Here is a 22,716-nt window from a genome sequence, read left to right as displayed (position 1 = left end):
TCATCTTTAACTTTTTCGTAGCTTACAAATTCTTCTTTGCCCAGAATGAATACTCCCCCTCCCACCATTCCTATGCTATTTCTACGATACACACTCCAGTTCCGTGAGAAAATTTATGCACCCATTATATCATTTCTCAGCCATGATTCAACTCCTATTGCAATATCTGGTAAATATGTATCTATTAAATTACTCAATTCTATTCCTTTCTTTACAATACTTCTACAGTTCAACACTAACAATTTTATGTCATCCCTACTTGATTTCCAGTTCCCTGTTCCCTTTTCACCGCTCCCTAGGCCACCCCGTTTCCCTGAATGTACCTCCCTATTACCCTTCCAAACAAATTTCCTAACTTATACGTACCACTGCGGTTTAAGTGAAGGCCATCTGAGCGCAGATCCCTATCTCCTACCCACCTATTAGGATCTAGAAATTTCACTCCCAGTTTCCCACATACCCACTCCATAGTCTCATTTAAATCCCCAATCACCCTCCAGTCAGTATCCCTCCTACACAGTATTCCACTAATAACAATCTCCGCTTTCTTAAACTTCACCCGTGCTGCATTTACCAGATCCCACACATCTCCAACTATGTTGGTACTTATATCAACTTGCCTTACGTTGTTGGTACCAACGTGAAACACTACCGCCTTCTCCTTCCCCTGCCGGGCTGAGTGGCTCAGACGGTTAAGGCGCTGGCCTTCTAACCCCAACTTGGCAGGTTCGATCCTGGCTCAGTCCGGTGGTATTTGAAGGTGCTCAAATACGACAGCCCCGTGTCCGTAGATTTACTGGCACGTAAAAGAACTCCTGCGGGACTAAATTCCGGCACCTCAGCGTCTCCGAAGACCTTAAAAAGTAGTTAGTGGGACGTAAATCAAATAACATTATTATTATCTCCTTCCCCTCCTCCCTCTCTTCTACTTTCCTCAACATCTGCCTCAACCTAATTCCTGGATAACATTCTACCCTGGTTCCCTTTCCTCCACACACTTTCCCCACGTGTCTAACGGTGGAATTCCCCATGACCAGAGCCTCAACCCTACCCACCTCATTTGATACCCTCCCCTCCTGATCAGCCCTATCTTTCCTGATAACTGCAGAAGCTACTTCTTCCTCTTTTCTCCTTCCCTTGAACCTGTTCCACCTGTCTTTTCCTATCCTCTACTCTACATTTTCCTTTCCTACCTTTTCCCTTCCTCCTACTTCCACACATCTCGCCAACAGTTCCCTGTCCCTCATCTTCCCTCTGTTGTTTCAACCTGGAGTGACTCGTATCGATTTCGCACAGACACCTGTCCTGAATTCTGATCCTGAATAGAGTCCTTAGCCTGCAATCTCCTTCCCCTTAGAACATTAGACCACCTGTCTTCTACAACTCCCCCCTTTCTTTCCACTCCCTCTTGTACAGCTACTGTAACCTGTACATTGTTTGAGGGAGTCCTATCTTCCTTCCTGTCTTCTGTGAGAATCCTAATTATCTCCCTCAAACTCTCCAACTCCTCCCTCATACCCCTCAATGCCTCGCCACACCCACAGTTCGTACACTCGCGTTCCTTAGCCATTCTTAACGGAAAAAATGAAAATAAAAATAAAATAACTTATTTACAAAATATAAATTAACGGAGGAATATATTGTCTGGGATAGTACTCAAAGATCACACAACAATAAGGTGATTAATATACGACTACACTACAATATTACTCTATTTTTTATCCTACAACCCCTAACACGATAAAAACTGCTGTTAATTACTGAATATCTAAAGGAATACACAAGAACTACACAATTCCAAACTGCAATTAAGCCTATCCTAATTACAACAACAGAATTTTAGTAAGAGTTTCTACGGATACCTCTACTACACCAGTACTACACAAATATTTTACAATAATAAAATAAGCACACTAAAGACGTTCCAGGGGGCACGCCACTTGATGGGAAGAATATAGACCTAGCTTAGTGGACAAGGTGGGCTTACTAAGGAAGCTAGATTTACAAGCTTTCACCAATTCACGGATTTCGCCGTCCACACCTTTCCAAATGAACATCTCTCGGATCTTTTCCCGAGTTTTGAAGATGCCTAAATGCCCGCCTAATGGGGTCTCATGATAGTACTTGAAGACCATAGGTACAAGCACTGCTGGAACCACTACTTTCATCTTTTGATCATGCCTCGACGGGCAACACAAAACCCCGTTCCTCAATACATAAGGGACGCCATGTTCCGCAGAAGAAAGGGTCTCAATGATAGGGGCCAGCACGGAATCTTCACGTTGATATTTTTCAATATCCCTAAACAACATGGGATCATCAGTTAGAATGGCATTTACACCTGAAAATATGGGCGCGGGAAGAGAACTATCTTCCTGTTCGGTGGTCTCCACATCATGAAAAAACATGCGGCTTAGTCCATCCGCAACAACATTTTCAGATCCTCTGATATGTCTTACATCAAAGTGGAAGGCAGAAATCCTGATGGCCCAACGGGCTATACGACCAGTACGACGTGGCCTAGCTAAGACCCAACTTAAGGCTTGATTATCAGTTTCCAGGTCGAACTTGACGTGTTCCAGATAGAGGCGGAACTTCTCTAGTGCAAATAAGACAGCCAAACCCTCAGGTTCATAGATAGAATATTTGGCCTCTTGAGCCGATAATGTCCTAGACGCATAAGCTATGGGTCGCCTTCCGAGTTCAGTTTCCTGCAGAAGCAACGAGGCCACCGCCGATGATAAGGCGTCGGTCTGAACGTTGAATTTCTTCGAAAAATCAGGCATAGCAAAGACAGGGGCGCGGCGCCACATTTGAAAACTTGAACACTTCAATACTTCTTTTCGTCAATACCACATATCCGACTGTGGAAATAAACTCATCTCCATAAGTTAAGGGATCTTAGGGAACCGTGGAGAAACATGGGCCATGGTGATATTATGTGCACCGGGCGAGTTGGCCGTGCGGTTAGGAGCGCGCAGCCGTGAGCTCGCATCCGGGAGATAGTGGGTTCGAACCCCACTGTCGGCAGCCATGAAGATGGTTTTCCGTGGTTTCCCATTTTCACACCAGACAAATGCTGGGGCTGTACCTCAATTAAGGCCACGGTCGCTTCCTTCGAACTCCTAGGCCTTTCCTGTCCCATCGTCGCCATAAGACCTATCTGTGTCGGTGCGACGTTAAGCAACTAGCAAAAAAAGTATTATGTGCACTAAAAGGTGCGCTGGAAGCAGTTTGACTCGTGATACAGTGTTACTGATACTAAATGCACAGGGAAACCAGACATGGACAGTGGGTGGCACTGGCCGTGTGTGGTATCCCTCCACCGGTGGCATACAGAACGTCAATAGAGGGTATTATGATGATCTCGCATGGCAAAATAGGATTCACAACGGTTCCCCATACTGTGGATCAGGCCGTCCAACATCGCTTGCGGTAACGCATCACGTTGCTGAATAAGCGCCCTTTGGAGCTAAGGAATGGTCCGTGGTGGTTGTATTAGGGCTGAAATCCTTCGGCCTGGACCGTCCCGTGTATGTTCAATCAGTTTTAAGTCCGAGGAGCGAGATGGCCACTCTAGACATACGATGTCCTCATCTTGCAGGTACTCGTCCACAGGCCGTGTTGGCGGGCCTTAACGTCCACCAGATGAAACCCAAGTTCATATGTACCACGAAAAGCCGCACACAGGCTACTGTTGCAGGAAGTGTCACAGTACCCCTAGGAAACACATGCAGCAGGGCTAGTGCTCCTAACATAATGCAGCCCCAGGCGAGAACACTGGCGCCACCATATCGGTCCCTTTCCACAATATTGACAGGATTGTAACATGTCCGAGGAGCGCGCCAGATGAACAGACTATGAGAGTCGCCCTCCAGGCTAAACCGCGACTCATCCGTGAAGAAGACGCTACCCCACTGTTCCTGGGTCTAATCACGATGAACGAGACACCTCATTCGACGAGCCATGCGGTGCCTTTGTGTGCGAGGAGAATACATCTGGCCGGTCACCGAGCATAGAGAGCAACCTCTCGAAGCTGACTATACGCAGTCTGACCCAGAAGCTGCTGCGAGGTTTCTAGCCAGTGCATGTGCTCTGCTGGTTGGAGGTTTCCCGGTACTTGAGGCAAGGCACCTATCCTGACGCTGGGTTGTACCACGTGGTCGACCTTGCTCGTACTGTCTTTGAATGTTTTCTCCCTCCTGGAATCTTCTCCTCAACCGCGAAATCACGCTGCGGGCCACATTAGACTCCTGGCCCACCTGGTGCCGACTGTGGCCGGTCTCTAATCTGTCGATGATCCGACCACGCGTAATGTCATCCAAATGTGTTCTCAGCGCCAACCAACCTGCTTCCCTATAACTCGAATACTGCATACCAAACGCACACAACACGCAGTCAGAACCTCTGCCCACACGGTCTGTTTCAGGCACACTAATTGGTATGATACTGAGCTGCCAGATCTGACACGTATTTTCGCGCTGCCCAACCACAGTTTAGTCCGCACCGCGTCGCCATGACGCGATGATATCTCGTGTATCTCCTTATCTTACGGACATGTGTGTAATTGGAACCATGAATGTGGCTGCGTACCATCAACAAGGCGTGCAACAGAAATTGTGTCACTGTTTCGGTGCTTATTAAAACACAGGACACACACTGCACGTTCTTTCATGTGCTCCTTATTACTATTCACCTAGGTGAAAACCGCCTATCACTATCTTCAATAAGTCGGAAGTTTTATATGGGTGTGCCACCCTGTACGATAAACTGCTATGGATGTGTTAGCCAGGGCCGTTTTAAGGGCCCCGTAGGACCCACAGCTGCTGGGTGAGGGGTGGGGCTGAACTTAAGTGGGCCCCATCGTTACCTTCCTGTATACGCGTTATGAGTAAGTTGAATTTATCAATGAAATTGTCTTCCTTTAAAATCCCTCAATCTTCCAATTGAACTATGGATATTTTCTGATCACTAAAATCTCGAAAGAGAGTCGCACACCACTGCAGTTCTAGTTCAGTTGTCGATATCTGTTGATCACGAATATCCGGTCCGTATAGTTCCTATTCCTGTCTGCTTAGCAGGTTTGTTGATTATGTGTAAGTTGGGTAAGGCCGTGCTTTGACCCCGTGTTGTATCATTTCATAATATAAAATGGATAGAAAGTAGTTATCAGATTCTCCGAAGAGAAAGAGTAAGAAAGAGCTGAAGATTGAATCATGCATGGCAGGAAGGTGCGTTGGAGATAATGGAAAGAGAACGCAAGATGATAATGTGGCTGTGGTGCCTGTGAATGAGCAATGTGATACGAGTACAGGGGAAACAGTGAACAAGACGCGTAGAGTGATAAGGAAAACCAACAACTCAGTGTAGCGAAAGTGGGTCAGTTATCGTCGTAAGTAAGAAGTGTACACTTAGAAGATAGTGAGGGAAATTCAACAGTAGTTATAGTGGAAAACCGTTCACCAGTGCTGAAGATGGTTGGGAAAGTTTCTAAAACTAAAAAGTATTAGAATCAACTTCATCTTCAGTGCTGTGTAAGGAAATGATACTTTAGCTAACTTTCAACTCTACGGAGAGGAAGAATGACGGCCAGAAGTACGAGACTTTCAGTGAATAATAATAATAATAATAATAATAATAATAATAATAATAATAATAATAATAATAATAATAATAATAATAATAATAATAATAATAATAATATATGTGAATAAGTCCATTAAGACTACACAAAGTATTTAGAGACGTGCATGTGCCTTCCTCTGTACCCATATTTATTTCATTCTTTTACTGTGGGCTTCTTTCTGGCTTCAGACCAGGTGGTTCCAGTCTTCTTCTTTGGTCTTTCCTCTTGGTCAACTTGCCATTTGTGATTTCTGGATCTGAAGATTACCCAGCTTTGGACATCTGCTGGTGTAATTTCTGCCTGTTTCAAATCGGTTTTGATTTCGCCAATCCGTTTAATTGTCATTCATAGAATTCGACTCTTTGTTTGGCAAGTCTGTCTGGATGCATTCTTTTAATATGTCCATAGAATCTTAGCCTACGTTCTGTAATGTCACAGAGAATAGTCGTGATTTCCTGTCTGCCTCTAAGTTGGTATTGTCCGTTGGTGAGTTTTGGGCCTAGACATTTTTGCATGGTGTCGCGTTCCTTTTTCTCAATGTTTTCAGTGTCTGCTTTCGTGTTCAAAATTAGCCTCTCTGATCCATAAAGATATTCTGGTTTAATGACTGTATTGTAAAATCTTAGTTTTGTGTGCTTCGAGATACATTTTTGCTATTAGATATTTTGGTTAGTCGATATGGAGTTTCCATCTTTTGGCATCTAATTTCATTGGCGTTTGTTTCGAGTCCATTTTCCTGAATTGTTTCACCAAGACACTTATACTCGTTTCATTTTGCCATATTTTGTCTCTGTGAATTTTGGTGCATGTTTGTTGCAAGTCATGTATTCTGCCTTTTCAAAAGATATCTGAAGGCCGACTTTTTCCGCAGTTTCTTTCAGGACTTCAATCTGATTTTGGACTGTTGAAATGTCTCGGGTTAATATTGCTAGATCGTCAGCAAATGCTAGGCAATCTATCGCTAGTTTTCCTCTGCCTAAAGTGATTGGTTGGTGAATTTTGAGGACCAATTTTTGTTTGCGCCATTCTCGTATCACTTTTTCAAGGACGCAGTTGAAGAGTAAAGGTAACAGTCTCTCTTTGTCTTACTCCCGTATTGATTTCAAAGGGATCTGAGATTTCCGCCATGAATTTAACTTTGGAATTCGTGTTTGTCAGTGTCTGTTTTATGAATGTAAATGTTTTCATGTCTAAACCTTGTTATGTCAGTATTTGGAAGAGTGATTTGCGATCAACTGAATCATAGGGTTTTTTGAAATCAACAAATGTGCAGACTAAATTTTTGCTGCAAATTCTCTGATGTCCTAGGCTTAGCTTAAGGTTCAAGATTTGCTCTGGACACGATCGGCCTAATCTGAATCCTGCCTGATTATTATTATTATTATTATTATTATTATTATTATTATTATTATTATTATTATTATTATTATTTCGTGTGGCTGTCCCTAGCCTGGTGCAGCCGGTTGTAAAGCAGACCTTCCAACGAGGGTGAGCGGCACCTGCCACATGTGCGAACTGCATGTTTTTGTAGTGGAAGGTAATGTTCAGTGTGAATTGCAGTGATGTTGAGGACAGTACAAATATCCAGTCTCCGAGCCAGAGGAATACCCATTTAAGGTTGAAATTACCGACCCGGCCGGGAATCGATTCCGGGGGCCTCTGAACCGAAGACGACTACGCTGACAATTCTACCAAGGAGCCGGACCATTTTACGGTGTACAGAAAGTATTCTGCGAAAGATCATGTTCTTTAGTTAAGCTGCTGAATATTAAGCAAAGCAAAGTCACCTCCGTACAGGCCATGAAGGCCCTTGGAGGAGTGGAAGGTAAAGGCTTCCACCATTGTTAACCTCGGCACGTGATGGGTAGAGTGGTTATCTCTACGCCTGGCCGCCTTTGCCCCCAGGAATTAACCTGGTACTCATTTTTGGTGTAGGCTGAGTGAACCTCAGGACCATATGCACCTCCGTCTTTACCGCCTCGGCCAGGCAGCCCATTGCTGAATATTAAACAAACCAAACCCCATGGCTCTACAGGAAGGGCCTTGGCCTACCAAGCGACCGCTGCTCAGCCCGAAGGCCTGCAGATTACGAGGTGTCGTGTGGTCAGCACGACGAATCCTCTCGGCCGTTATTCTTGGCTTTCTAGACCGGCTTGCTGAATATTACTGAATCAAAATATAATTGAATTTCATACTAGAAGATAGTTCTGTAATTATATCATAAATGTACATACTAACCGTCCGTAACCATCACAAAACACAAGAAACAAAGTAGTGTAGTACTAAACGAGGTCACTGTTAGTTGTAGCTCATTCATAGAGGTTTGAAGACTGAATGTTGAAAAGGCACAACATTCTACAAGTATGTAATATATGTATGTATGTATGTATGTATGTATGTATGTATGTATGTATGTACACTGACTGACAGAGCAAATGCAACACCAAGAAGGAGTGGTCAGAACTTTATGCCAATTGCAGGGTAGACTGACGTCACTGAGGTATGCTCATGATGTGAAATGCGCCGCTGTGCTGCGCACGTAGCGAACGATAAATGGGACACGGCGTTGGCGAATGGCCCACTTCGTACCGTGATTTCTCAGCCGACAGTCATTGTAGAACGTGTTGTCGTGTGCCACAGGACACGTGTATAGCTAAGAATGCCAGGCCGCCGTCAACGGAGGCATTTCCAGCAGACAGACGACTTTACGAGGGGTATGGTGATCGGGCTGAGAAGGGCAGGTTGGTCGCTTCATCAAATCGCAGCCGATACCCAGAGGGATGTGTCCACGGTGCAGCGCCTGTGGCGAAGATGGTTGGCGCAGGGACATGTGGCACGTGCGAGGGGTCCAGGCGCAGCCCGAGTGACGTCAGCACGCGAGGATCGGCGCATCCGCCGCCCAGCGGTGGCAGCCCCGCACGCCACGTCAACTGCCATTCTTCAGCATATGCAAGACACCCTGGCTGTTCCAATATCGACCAGAACAATTTCCCGTCGATTGGTTGAAGGAGGCCTGCACTCCCGGCGTCCGCTCAGAAGACTACCATTGACTCCACAGCATAGACGTGCACGCCTGGCATGGTGCCGGGCTAGAGCGACTTGGATGAGGGAATGGCGGAACGTCGTGTTCTCCGATGAGTCACGCTTCTGTTCTGTCAGTGATAGTCACCGCAGACGAGTGTGGCGTCGGCGTGGAGAAAGGTCAAATCCGGCAGTAACTGTGGAGCGCCCTACCGCTAGACAACGCGGCATCATGGTTTGGGGCGCTATTGCGTATGATTCCACGTCACCTCTAGTGCGTATTCAAGGCACGTTAAATGCCCACCGCTACGTGCAGCATGTGCTGCGGCCGGTGGCACTCCCGTACCTTCAGGGGCTGCCCAATGCTCTGTTTCAGCAGGATAATGCCCGCCCACACACTGCTCGCATCTCCCAACAGGCTCTACGAGGTGTACAGATGCTTCCGTGGCCAGCCTACTCTCCGGATCTCTCACCAATCGAACACGTGTGGGATCTCATTGGACGCCGTTTGCAAACTCTGCCCCAGCCTCGTACGGACGACCAACTGTGGCAAATGGTTGACAGAGAATGGAGAACCATCCCTCAGGACACCATCCGCACTCTTATTGACTCTGTACCTCGACGTGTTTCTGCGTGCATCGCTGCTCGCGGTGGTCCTACATCCTACTGAGTCGATGCCGTGCGCATTGTGTAACCTGCATATCGGTTTGAAATAAACATCAATTATTCGTCCGTGCCGTCTCTGTTTTTTCCCCAACTTTCATCCCTTTCGAACCACTCCTTCTTGGTGTTGCATTTGCTCTGTCAGTCAGTGTATGTATGTATGTATGTATGTAATAAATGTATGTATGTATGTATGTATGTATGTATGTATGTATGTATGTATGTATGTATGTATGTATGTATGAGAATTATTTTGCTCTTTTTGTTGCTCCCCTATATTGCGGTCAGTTGAAGTGAAAATGCGTTTTAACAATAAATAGTTGTTGTAATATGTTGTATTAGTTGAATCTTCAAAACAATGAAATAAATGGAACCTCCCAACTAAAATATTTCCGTATAGCAGTAAGACCTACTCGATTACATATATATCATATTATGTACAAGTTCACAATAACGTTTGAAATTTTGACTTTTAGTACGTTTTCGCTTTTCTTGAAAGAGAGGTTTCCAAAAATTTTCAGAGTAAAATGCTGACATTCCCGCATCTTTTAATATGTACGGCAATAGAAGGGGACGTTAAATATGCTTCACGATTGATTTATTAGCACTAGTTTACAGAATAAAACTTGTGAAATAATAAAAGTGGGCTTTACTTGCATGGAGCAGTTCTTCCACTGAGCCTGGAAATGATAATTTTCCCTTATATGCTTGTCAATAGATTTCACCATTTTTCTAGTGATTTAACGTAGCACTGACTCACATAGGCTCTTGGCGATGGGATGGGAAAGGGCTAGGACTGGGAAGGAAACGACCGTGGCCTTAGTTTTCTTCAGTTTTTTTCCCAACATGTCGCTGATATCGAATTCATTTATGTTCCTTTTCAATAATGTCTGCTACATTTTTCTTGATACGAAAATGAGAAACCACGGAAAATCATCTGAGCTGCCAATAGTTTTTTTTGCTATTTGCTTTACGTCGCACCGGCACAGATAGGTTTTATAGCGACGATGGGATAGGAAAGGCGTAGGAATGGGAAGGAAGCCGCCGTGGCCTTAATTAAGGTACAGCCCCAGCATTTGCTTGGTATGAAAATAGGAAACCACGGAAAACCATCCTCAGGGTTGCCGACAGTGGGGTTCGAATCCACTATTTCCCGGATGCAAGCTCACAGCTGCGCGACCCTATCCGCACGGCCAACTCGCCCGGTGCTGCCAATAGTAGAAATCGAACCCACCATATTCCGAATGCAAACTTGCAGCTACGCAGCCCGCACCGCACACTTAGTTCGTTCGATTATGAACGGTATACCATAAAAGTTCCTCGTTCATCACTTGTATATGTCTTACTGCTTACTATTTTTGGTGTAGATTTATTTACAGTTTTGGGAATCCTCCGAATCTTTAGCTTCTGGCTTCGCTAAAACACTCCGAACTTTAGCCAAGGCTTTGCACAGCTGATTTTATCTTAGTGTTAGACACAATCTTGCAGTAGTTTCTCGCGGATTCCCTCTTCAATTACAGGTGGTATGACACGCGCCCACACACGCAGTCATTTGAAGTGTGTTGACAGAAATATTGAAGGGCATTCCCATGACTCAGCAAGCTCTCGGCACTTTAAGGCGGGAACACACTATTGTCAACTCACGCTGAGCTAGGTCATCGTGTAGGGAAGTTTGATGTTTTCATTGCATGCGGCGTGAAGACAGGAAACACACTGTCCTTCATTGTAGTATCCATCGGATTCTGATGAGCTTTTAATTGCCTGTGCTCTTTCTGTTGCCACGAATACTGTCTGCCTCAAAATACGGTGGGTACATGAAACGAAGGAAAGGGTGAATATCACAATTTAGTAAGGGAGCTAGACATCCAGGAAGATTTCAGATGTACGTCAGATTGAATAAGGAATTCAGTTATTTGCACAACCTCATGAAGGATGAAACTGGTGGCCAAAATACACAATTTCGAGAAGCTATCTGCACCGAACAAAAGTTAGCCGAATGTCTGAAGTAATTGTATTATTATTATTATTATTATTATTATTATTATTATTATTATTATTATTATTATTATTATTATGAACGTGGCTCTGCGATTTTGGTCACGTAGCATTCGGGAAATTATGGATTCGAACCCTACTGTCAGCAGCCCTAAAGATGGTTTCCCGTGGTTTCCTGTTTTCACACCAAGAAAATGCTAGGGCTGTACCTTAATTAAGGCCACGGCCGCTTCCTTCCCACTCCTAGCCCTTTCCTGCCCCATCGTCGCCATAAGACACTACAGTGTCAGTGCGACGTAAAGCAAATTGTAAAAATAAAAATTATTATTATTATTATTATTATTATTATTATTATTATTATTATTATTATTATTGTTGTTGTTGTTGTACCGGGGGTACACCTTTTCCGTCCAGTTACACTGCGCGCCATCTATATTATTGAACTTGAACTAATGAAATGCGAGATGCTTGGGTTTGCAACTGTTAAATGTCTCTACCATCGGCCTAAGTGACCCCTCTGACGGGATTGAGGACAATCAGTTTTTAAGAGAAAGTTAATTTTCAGAGGTCGGTAACCTTAGTTTTGAAGATTTTGTTCTTGTGTCAAGGTTGTCAACACTTTTGCCCCCCTCCCCGTCAGTCTTCTGTATCTATCAACCAATTAGAAATTTTGTGAATATTTTCTCTAGCCAATTAAAATTGGGGGTGTCTGCAGGCATCCAACCTATCTGTAAAGAGTTCTAGAAACTTCCCCTCGAAGTGCTATAAAAGCTGGGCACGTTATGGCTGTGTCGTCATCATCTTTACTCCAGTTTAGGATGTGTGGCGTGTTCTACGGGGGCAGGGTCGCAGGGCGCCGTTTGGAAGGCCCAGCAGCTCAAGATAATGGCAGAATTTTCTGAACATGGGATTGCTCCGGCAAATGGCTTGAGGGGGAAGGTTTCAAACTTTTTTAATTCATGTAAAGTTCTAATTTCATGGTTTAAATGTAGATTTTCGGCAAGTCTGAGGACTCAAATCCCTGCTGGGAAACATATAATGTAAGGGAACTTGGTATGGGGTAACTAAAGGTTCTAATCATCTAAAATGTTTAATACTCTCTTGGAATTTAATGTTTTTAATTTAGTCACCCCGGCGTAGAATAGGCTTAGCCTCTTTGTCATTGGGTCATAAGCCCACTTAGGGTTTTAGAAACTTCTAGGAGTGCACGGGTTTCGCCTTCTAGCCCTTTGTTCATGGCTAATCATATTAAATATTTTCTTTTTACATTAACCCTGACAATTACACCATACGATTTTCTGACGTGTCGTGCGAATGAATGCCATCTAGTACTCATAAGGAGGGGAGTTATCCCCTCCACCACCTCTAATCCTTGTTCATTCCGTCTGGTAACTTTAACGTAACTTTAAATAATAGGCTTTGAGTGGCACGTCTTCGAGGCGTGTGGTGTAACTAAAGACGTGTTACTGTCAGGGTTAAGACCATATAGAATGGGCACTCATTGCCCCTGTTGATTTTGAAATTGTGTATAGACCAGTGTGTAACAAACTGTCAAGCAATAAATAAGCCCACATACTATGGTTAAGAACAACCTACAGGTTATCAGTGCGTTATTAAAATCTTATGCCTGTGAGAGGCTGCACTGTATTAATTTTTGAGCTCAGACTCCTAGGCTATGTAAGTTAGGGGAGTAAACATACTCTTATAAATAGTGAACCAGTTTTCACAGTTTTAATGCTCATCCTTCGTATATTATCATGTTGATAATTCTCTCTAGTTTTGTACCTGACTGTTGGACTTTGTCGCTGTTATTGGAGGTGACAAGCTCATTATTGTATTGTTATTTTTTATTCGGATCTTCTATTTATCAAATTTTGAAGTAAAACAAAGGAAGGAAAGAAATAAAATTTAAAAATTAGTGCTTTAACGTAGGCCTATGCTCTGGTCATTTCCTTGTCCGCCCATTCACCCCGGTACCTTCTTACACTCTGTGACCCACAATATTCCCATAACAATTATTATTATTATTATTATTATTATTATTATTTTCCGGCTCCTTGGCTGAATTATCAGCGTAGTTGCCTTTGGTACAGACGGCCCCGGGTTTAATTCCTGGTCGGGTCAGAGGTTTTAAACGTAAATGATAATTCCCCTGGCTCTGGGATTGGGTGTTTGTACTGCCCTAACACCCCCGAAACTCACATACAACATACAACAACATTACTCTCCACTGCAATAACACGGTTTCCCATGCATGGTAGATGCCACCCACCCTCATAGGAGGGTCTGCTTTACAAGGACTGCACCAGGCTAGCAATAGTCGAACGAAATTATATTATGATGATTTTTCTTACCAAAGGTTTGAAAGAATGAGAAATTGCAGATATGTTAAAAGTTATGGGAGATGGTAAACTTCCTATTAGTGGTTCAGAATTATTGTATTCTGATGAATGTAGTAGTGATAATGATTCCAAGAATCATGAAAATTGTAACCAAATATTGTGTGAAGACAGAGGGGCAGGGCTGCAGAGGACTGTTACTCGTGATATCTGCAGTCGCGATATTCGTTTTGACTTTTGATGAGCTGGAAATATGGGAAAACAATGCTGGTCCAAATAACGTTTTACCTTCTGGGAGTTCACAGAAAGCAGACGAATATTCATGCCGAATATTTGCACAGAAAAACTGGCCCTATTGATACTACTTGGTAAGACAATAACGCTGACGGAATAAGGGCATACGTAGATGTTCTCATTTATACTGGTTTCGTTGTTTTACCTGAAATTGACGATTACTTCCTAGGAGAATGTTTGCATGTGCCAGTTACTAAGGCAGGCAACGACACTGAAACGGTTTAGGGAACTTGGGCAGTATTTACATCTGAGTAACCACAAGATGAATATAATGACATTCTGTACAAAGCAAGACCAGCTCCAACTTACAGAAGAATCCGGAATTTTGTACGCAACTGGCGGGAAATTCACAATAGATGAAGCTACGGTACGTTTCAAAAAACAACTTGAAACAGTATTTCTCAGTGAATCCCACCAAATGACGTATCGAAGTATGAGATATTGCTGACTATAAGCTACATTCTGAAACGTGACATTTTCAAAGTGAAGAAAGAAACACCAGACCAGAATTTACTATTAGGAGATCGGTTCGTTTCATATCTGACAGAACAATACTGGGGAAGATAGCATCACGTTTACTTCGATAACAAATTCAGTTCTGCAAAGTTGATGAAATTATTGCTGATGCATTACACTTATAGTTGTGCGACGACGACGATAAATAGAAAGAGTTGGCCGGATCACTCCAGGAAACCTGCACAGTTGAAACTCAAGAAGGGAGAATGTAGGAAAATGCAAAGTGAAGGTGTAACAGCAACAGTTTGGCAAGACAGGCATACTGTCCGAAGGCTTCTTTTTTTGCTATTTGCTTTACGATGGAGTAGGAAAGGCCTAGGAATGGGAAGGAAACGGCCGTGGCCTTAAGGTACAGCCCCAGCATTTTCCTGGTGTGAAAATGGGAAACCACGGAAAACCATCTTCAGGGCTGCCGACAGTGGGGTTCGAACCCACTATATCCCGATTACTGGATACTGGCTGCACTTAAGCAACTGCAGCTATCGAACTCTGTCAACAAATTCAAATTCTATGAATGGTGGTACAGTGAAACAAAAAAAGCGGTAGAGGAAATGAAGAAATAGAAATTGCATCTCCTCATGCTGTCATAAATTTCACAAAGCATATGGGTAGCGTGGACATCAGTGATCAGAAAAGAGAATACTATGGAATTGGATGATCGTCTAAATTTCGTGAACATGTATTTTTAATTTTGTGATCTATGTCTGTTTAGTTTCATTCTTTGAGTAACTGACTAGCTCTCTTAGCTCATGGAAACAGACAACTCAACTTCTGACGAAAGTTGATGCAACAGCTGATCGGGAACTTCACGTCACGCAAACATACGGACAGGAAAAGAAGTTTGCCCACCGGCATTCCATCCCATAAATTATTTCATTCGCTAGTGAAGATATCTGGTCGTGCCAAAGAGTGTGCTTTGTGCTTACAGATGAAAAACAGAGCAGCAAACAACATTCAAATGTAAGCACTACCACTGTGTAGAAAGAGGTGGTTTTTGAAATGCAATCAGGAGCGAAATGTGGATATTCAAAATTAAGGTTAGTGCAAATACATACGCAGTGATCATTTAGAAACGAAATACAAAATAAATTACATTTATATTATTATTCGTTTGACTTATATGTCCTTTCCTTTAAAAGGTGGCATTTTATCTGCTGTGTCTATTGGGATTTAAATGATCCTGCCAGAAAACATGGTAATTCCGGCCAGGCAGCCGCCTTTTAATAGGGAACGGCAAGGGGATCTAACATATAACAGTGGATTCTCAACCTCCTAATACAGCGCAACGGCTAAAAATGTCATTAAAATTAGTGCATAATGGTGATAACGTTCAAGCAGCCCAACAAGGGAAACACAGCCAGCTTCACTTCAAGGTCTGCAACAACAACAACAACAACAACAACAACAACAACAACAACAACAACCACCCCAACACACCAATTACTGTAAGTAAACACGTGCTTCAACCATCTCGTTTGAATTATGTTCCTCGTGATACTTGAGTGCACAGTGATGGCGATAACATGTCTAATATTCCTATAACGAACACACGGTGTGAAATGAACATTGCCACTTACGTTCACCACCACAAAAGTCATTGCCCGTTAGCGTCACAGCAGAACGAAAGATGTCATGTAATTGACATTCCGACACAGAACAGATTTGAACAACTTAATGATCTCAAAACCACGAATGACGTAACCCCGCCTGGATCTACTTCAGTTCTTAAAGAGAAAATACCACCAATATGCTTGTATCAGATTAACAATCATCAACTAGATAAAAAATTGCTTTTACGTCGCACCGGCACAGTTAGGTCTTATGGCGACGATGGGATACGAAAGGGCTAGCAGTGGGAAGGAACCGGCCGCGTCCTTAATTGAGGTACCTCCCCAGCATTTGCCTGGTGTGAAAATGGGAAACCACAGAACACCATTTTCAGGGCTGCCGACAGTGGGGTTCAAACCCACTATATCCTGAAGGCAAGCTCACAGCTGCGCGAGCGTAACCGGACGACCAGTGCATGTCGCATTTTGCAAAATGATAATTAGGTGAATTTAAGATATAACGAAAACAAATTTGTCCTTCCTCTTGGTGCTCCAAAACCATTATTCATACGCAGCTGAAATTTTGCATGGAATAGGCTATTTTAAGAAACTATTTCTTGTCCACCAAGGCTCAACTCAGTAAGGATTTCTTGTTAATGCAGCTGTTACGAATAGTGGCAACATTTAGCTTCCTCTCTCTGGCGGCCTTCAACGTCTGTACGGATAGGCTTCGCTTTGTTTGTTTTGCTTTGTTTCACATCTGAAGAGGTAGCCTTCACCCTCTGGCAGATTTTAAAACTAGAGAGATCTCATCCGCGGATCGGAACACGTAATAATTACAGGTGTTGTCCACCTTGGTCTTTGGACCCTCACTAGATTACGTACGATACAATATGAGATTAAGGCACTCTTCACTTGAGAGTTATATGTAAGACCACGATATTCTATCGTCCATTCACACGTCTGATAATTAAGATTCAAGGAGAGTCTGAAGGTTTTGTTGTTCGGACATTTTATGTTCAAAATTCACATTCCTTTATTTTTCAAGTAGCTTAACGTCGCACCAACTCAGGCAGGTTTTTCTGGCGACGATAGACTAGGAAAGGACAGACCATGACCTTAATTGAAGTAGAGTCCCAGAATTTGCATAGTGTGAAAATAGGAAACGGAAAATGATCTTCAGGGCTACCGATATTGGGGTTCAAACCCACCATTTCCCGATTACATTTCACATTTCTGTTTGAAAAGTTAGCTTACAGTGGATGTAAAAGAAATTCCGTAATTTAACTTACAGGGATGATACGAGACCAAAGCAAATGTTTATTAAAGAACAATCGGTCGAAATTGATAATTGAAGTACGGGTCGCGCAGCTGTGAGCATGCAATCGGGAGATAATGGGTTCGCATCCCACCGTCGGCAGCCGTGAATATAGTTTTCCGTGGTTTCCCATTTCCACAGAAGGAAAATCCCGGGACTGTACCTTAAGGCCACGGCCACTTCCTTCCCATCCTTGTGTCGCTGAAAACATTCGATATATTAGTGCGGCGTTAAACCGCTAGCAAAAAATAAAGGAAATAAAACAATGGCAGTATTTGTTGACGTGTTTGAAAATGAAACTATTATATTTCACATTAAGTGTAATTCTTTACAAAAACTAGTCAAAAGTGCGGCCTCCTATTGTATGGCCTACTCGTTCTCCCGAACTCACCCCACTATGTTGTGCAGGGACACTGACGGCAGACAATGGGACGACGTTGCAGAGCTTTTATTGAAGCAGGATGCCGCACTTCAGAATAGTTTTTTCTAGTCTGAAGGACTACAATTAAATTGAATTCTAATAGTTTCTTTTCACAATCACATGTAAAAGTACCTCACTTATCAATTTCTGATCTATGGTTTAATAACACATATTTGTCTTGGACACTTCTATCATTCCTAGAAGTTTAAGTATTGAATTTTTTTACAATCGGTATTACTACGTTCCGTATACGTCTTTGCATGCCATCTTATGCGCTTGATATTAAATAGCATGGAAAGATCACTGCGCGGTGGAGCCTGGTGTTTACCAGATATTCGGCGACTGCCAGGAATCGCGAGGATACTGAAGATACTAAAAGGATTTTGGAATAATAGGGATAATAGCTCCCACCAGTAGCCTAGTGATAACTGCTGGATGGAGCCTGTTACCTTTATTTCAACATTGAAACATAAGATTAACTTGTTACAGATGTAAACAAATACATAACACAAATAAACCCAATTGAGAATAATAGGGTACACAGTAATAATTTTGTGTGGATATTTCTAGCCAAGTGCAGCCCTTGTAAGGCAGACCCTCCGATGAGGGTGGGCGGCATCTGCCTTGTGTAGGTAACTGCGTGTTATTGTGGTGGAGGATAGTGTTATGTGTGGTGTGTGAGTTGCAGGGATGTTGGGAACAGCACAAACACCCAGCTCCCGGGCCATTGGAATTAACCAATGAAGGTTAAAATCCCCGATCCGGTCGGGGAATCGAACCCGGGACCCTCTGAACCGAAGGCCAGTACGCTGACAGGGTACACAGTAACGTCAGCTGTATCAGGAAGCCGCACTACGTGAATTTAACAAAATCAGTTACGGTACTGCACTACGCGGTTCTTAGATTTCTTCTTCTTTTACCGCTTTTCCTGCACATGTGGGGTCACGGGTTCACATATAGATTTCACCCTGCTTTACGGCCGAATGCCCTTCCTGATGCCAACTCTATGTGAAGTGATGTTATCATTATTGCCTGTTCCTGTGGTGTTTGGTAGTGTAGTGTGTTGTTTGCATATGAAGAGAAGAGTGTTGGGACAATGACACAGTCCCCGAGCCAGAAGAACTAATGGGAAGTAATTAAAATCACCTACCCGACCGGGAATCGAACTCGGGGACCCTCTGAACGGAAGGCCTCAAAGCTGATCATTCAGCCAAGGAGTCGGACGGTTCGTAACTAATGCACGCAATTTAAAGAAAACCCCATGTCACAGGGAACCAGGCTTCCACTAACATCTGATTGACTGTTGGCATCACGTGACGTAATAATAAAGTGCTGCATTGCTTGTAAATGACATTAACTAACCAGTGAACTCGACAAACATGCAGAAACAGAAAGACAACTAGACCAGGATTCGAACTGGAAGCTCCATGGTGCAAGTTCGTTATCTAATCCAGCAGTCTATTCACTGAACTACTACGCATGCTTTATTAATGTGTCGTGATGCACATTACTACGTACTGTACATTCCGATGCGCCGCGCGTTGTGCATTGTTGCCAGGTCGTATTTCGATTGTGTTCCTGCAAATGCATCCGATTTTATTTTGATAGAAAAACTTTGTCATCAATGTGGATAAGGAATCGCATGGTGAACTCCGGGTGCGCCATTTTCTTCACCCTATATAGGTACATCTTTCCTCAGACCTTAGACCAGGGCCTCTCAAACGCCCAAACTCTCACGCGTGCAGAGCGAGGTGCATAGGCTCTGTGCACTGTGCATCGGTACGCTTCGCCTAAACTCGGCTTGACTCGGATGGTGTAGTGTGCTGAGAGCGACGAAGCGTTTGGTGGTAGACGACGTGTTTATCAGTGAAATAGATAAGCGCACGACAACAACGTAATAATGGAGCAACCTGTTTCGAAGAAAGCAAAGACTTCCGAAAGTCCATTTCAATCGAACTGGGAAATTTCGTTTTTTTTTTGTTTTTTTGTTTTCTTTTTGTCGTGACGATAGCGCCAAATGCTTAATCTGTGGGACGATAGGGACGATAATTACGTGCGTAAGAAAATCGTCTGCTGAAAGACACTACAACAGACTACATTCGGAAAATTATTGTGAAATCATAGGAAACGTCAGAGAGAAAGAATTAAGGAATTTGAAACATCTTGAAGAAGAGCATTCTATATCCACAAATGAGGTTTGTTCCAGTACTGTAGCATTTTCATTTTGGTTACGGGTTCTGCATTTTTTAAAATTATGTGTACATTCCTCTCAAACATGTATGTGTATTTCTAATTCACTTTTTTAATTTTTTTAATAACACTGGTAACCTTGTCCCATACAACTGAGCGTCTCCGCTCACCACACGTAAACATTTCGCAGTGGGGGAGAAACAGCAGTGAAGGTGACGAACGCGGAGACAGGCCGAACGGGTGAGACAGGTGTGGGGAGAGAGGAGTGGAGGGGTCTGCACTCTGGTCAACCAAGCGAAGTCGTCTTTGCACCGTGCACAGTGCATGCACCACGCGCATGCACCCTGAGAGGCCCTGCCTTAGACCTTACTCTGTTGGTTGAGACATGCACTTCTTTTCTTTGCAGTATTCCTGACGAGTACGACACAGTCATCAATGGACTTACTCCATTAAAATCTCACCCTGGAGACCATCCCTGTAAACAGGCGGAATTCGACAAACGGTTCCAGTATAGCAAGCCACGGAAACAAGGTGAGTTTCGAAAAGCCTTTCACCTTTCCTTGTAAAACTGAAATTATCTCACGCTAGGACTAGCCTGAAGTAACTTTCTCATCAGAACATTTACAGCCTAGATTGTCTTTTTGATGAATGGCCGTCAGCATTACGTGTTTGAGTTATAATTTACTTTCAGAATATTGTACTGTCTCTCCTCTTTTTGTCCAATACTTTGTAATGATGCGATGTGCCATATCTCTCATTAATATTGTGCCCTTTTCACGGCATGAGTGGCGGTGCTCCGGCTGCTGCTGAAAAACAAAAATACTCACCGCTCACGTAGACTCTCTTCTCGGGTGTGGAACGTCCCTAGATCTTCCTCGTGGTCGCAAATAGGGGGGTCTAACTATCTACTACAAATAAAGTTACCCAAGACTGAATCGAATTTAAATGAAAGTAATTTATTAACGAAAATTGCAAAAAAAAAAAAGCAGGATTAAAATGAAAATGAAGTAAAATAAACTGGATTAACAAGTAACTAGCTAAAATAAAATAAAAACTCAATAGTTTTCCAACTAATATGCCACAAATAAGTTGGATGTAGGTAAAATTTAAATAATAAACACCATGACTAAACAAAATATACGTCGATAGACGCTTATACAAAAACCTGTTGTCTTCCAAGCTAGACTCAACACTTCTAAACTTAAGTCTCAGATTTAAAAAATGAAGACTGTAAATTAAATGAAATTGAATAATTAATTAACTAATTAAAATAGTCTGAGACAACTCACATGTTTGCGTATCTATCTACACTTAAATTACAAACCTCGAAAGTTACCAAAACTGTTAAAAATAACCGTTAAATAAAAAGAATCATGAACACTCTTTCAGTTGGATATTATTTCACTTTTAATTATATAACTTTGCCACATAATTACCTCCAGTGGCTGAAAGAAAGTCAAAAAGGCTGTGTTTACATTGAAACAAAATTCAATGTTAGAAATTACATATTCTGTCATAACATAACTTAAATTAAATTACTGTGATAGCTCTGGACAAAACATTACAAAAAGTAATAGGCTAAATGCCTCAGTATTTACATGAGCCAAATGAACTCGCCTTTTAACATAGTTCCATTTGCCGCTTGTTACTTAACCTGGACAAACCAATTGTGATACACTTCATTGTTGATGGCGGCAGATTCCACCTTGTTAGATCAACTTGCGGCATTAATTTCATAACATTCTACCAAAGGTCGGTTCATTTGCAGAAGTCAACATTTATTTACACTAAATTTGTAGTGGTACATTATTTATTTGCGGTGCCTTCATGTAAGCGTAAAGAACTTGCTGTAATTTATTGACTGTGAATACCCGGTGGTTCTACTAACCTAACACTTGAAATTGATATTTACAAGATATACACAGCACTGTCCACATAGTGCCCAAAACAAAAGAAAAAGTAGGTTTCCCAATCATTTTCTGATTTCGTAGAGTAGTACTGTTTCCACGCATTGAGTCTTTCTTGGAGGACTGATTTGCAGGTACCATTCCACCAGGCATGCTTTTTGCCTCTCTTGATTTCTGCAACGTCTTTGGCGGCCTCAACAAGGAGACTTTTGGCGTTGTTAAAGTCAGTGTCATTTGGTCTAGCCTTCTCCTGGAACTCCTCGACCCTTTGCCGAAGTTTATCATTGTCGAAGCGTGTGATCTGTTTGGTTGTCTTCCTTGTGTTTGTGGGAATTGGTTTGAATTTGATAAGAGACATATAATGATCTGAGGCCACATTGATGCTTTTCTTTACCCTGACATTCATAATCTCAGGGCTGTTTCTCCTGGAGATTGCAATATGATCAATTTGGAACTCTCCGAGAGCTTGGACGGGAGAACGCCAAGTCATTTGCTTTCTGGGTAGATGGCGAAAGTGGGTCGACATGACCTGCAGGTTGTGATTTTCGCAAATGGACACCAGTCTTTTGCCGTTGGGATTGGTTCTTTTGTGAGCAGGGTAATTTCCTATAACTCTCTTGTACTTCTGTTCACGACCTAGTTGGGCATTGAAGTCACCCAAAAGAAGCTTGACATGGTGTTTGGGGATTTTGTTTAATTTTTCATCCAGTAGGTCCCAGAAATTATCAACTTCGTCTGGATCAGACTTGTTCTTATCGTTTGTAGGAGCATGTGCGTTAACTAGGGCGTAGGTTTTGTTCGCGCATTTAATTGTGAGTATAGACAATCTGTCATTCACAGGTTCGAAATTTGCAACCGATTTAAGGATCTTGGTTCTAA

General features: G+C 42.8%; 1 protein-coding gene across 1 annotated transcript in view; it reads left to right on the top strand.

The window, feature by feature from the left end:
- The window catches only part of Prestin (prestin), a 422,871-nt gene that overhangs the window by 221,564 nt on the left and 178,591 nt on the right, over positions 1-22,716 (top strand). The window contains exon 2 of the mRNA XM_067141052.2: positions 20,337-20,461. Within this exon, the coding sequence (XP_066997153.2) occupies positions 20,337-20,461 (125 nt within the window). The remainder of the gene's footprint in view (positions 1-20,336; positions 20,462-22,716) is intronic.

This window comes from Anabrus simplex, chromosome 2 (genome assembly GCF_040414725.1).
Source record: "Anabrus simplex isolate iqAnaSimp1 chromosome 2, ASM4041472v1, whole genome shotgun sequence".
In the NCBI taxonomy this organism is placed as follows: Eukaryota; Metazoa; Arthropoda; class Insecta; order Orthoptera; family Tettigoniidae; genus Anabrus; species Anabrus simplex.
The sequence above is the reverse complement of the archived record's forward strand: the minus strand, read 5'-3'. Positions and strand labels throughout refer to the sequence as shown.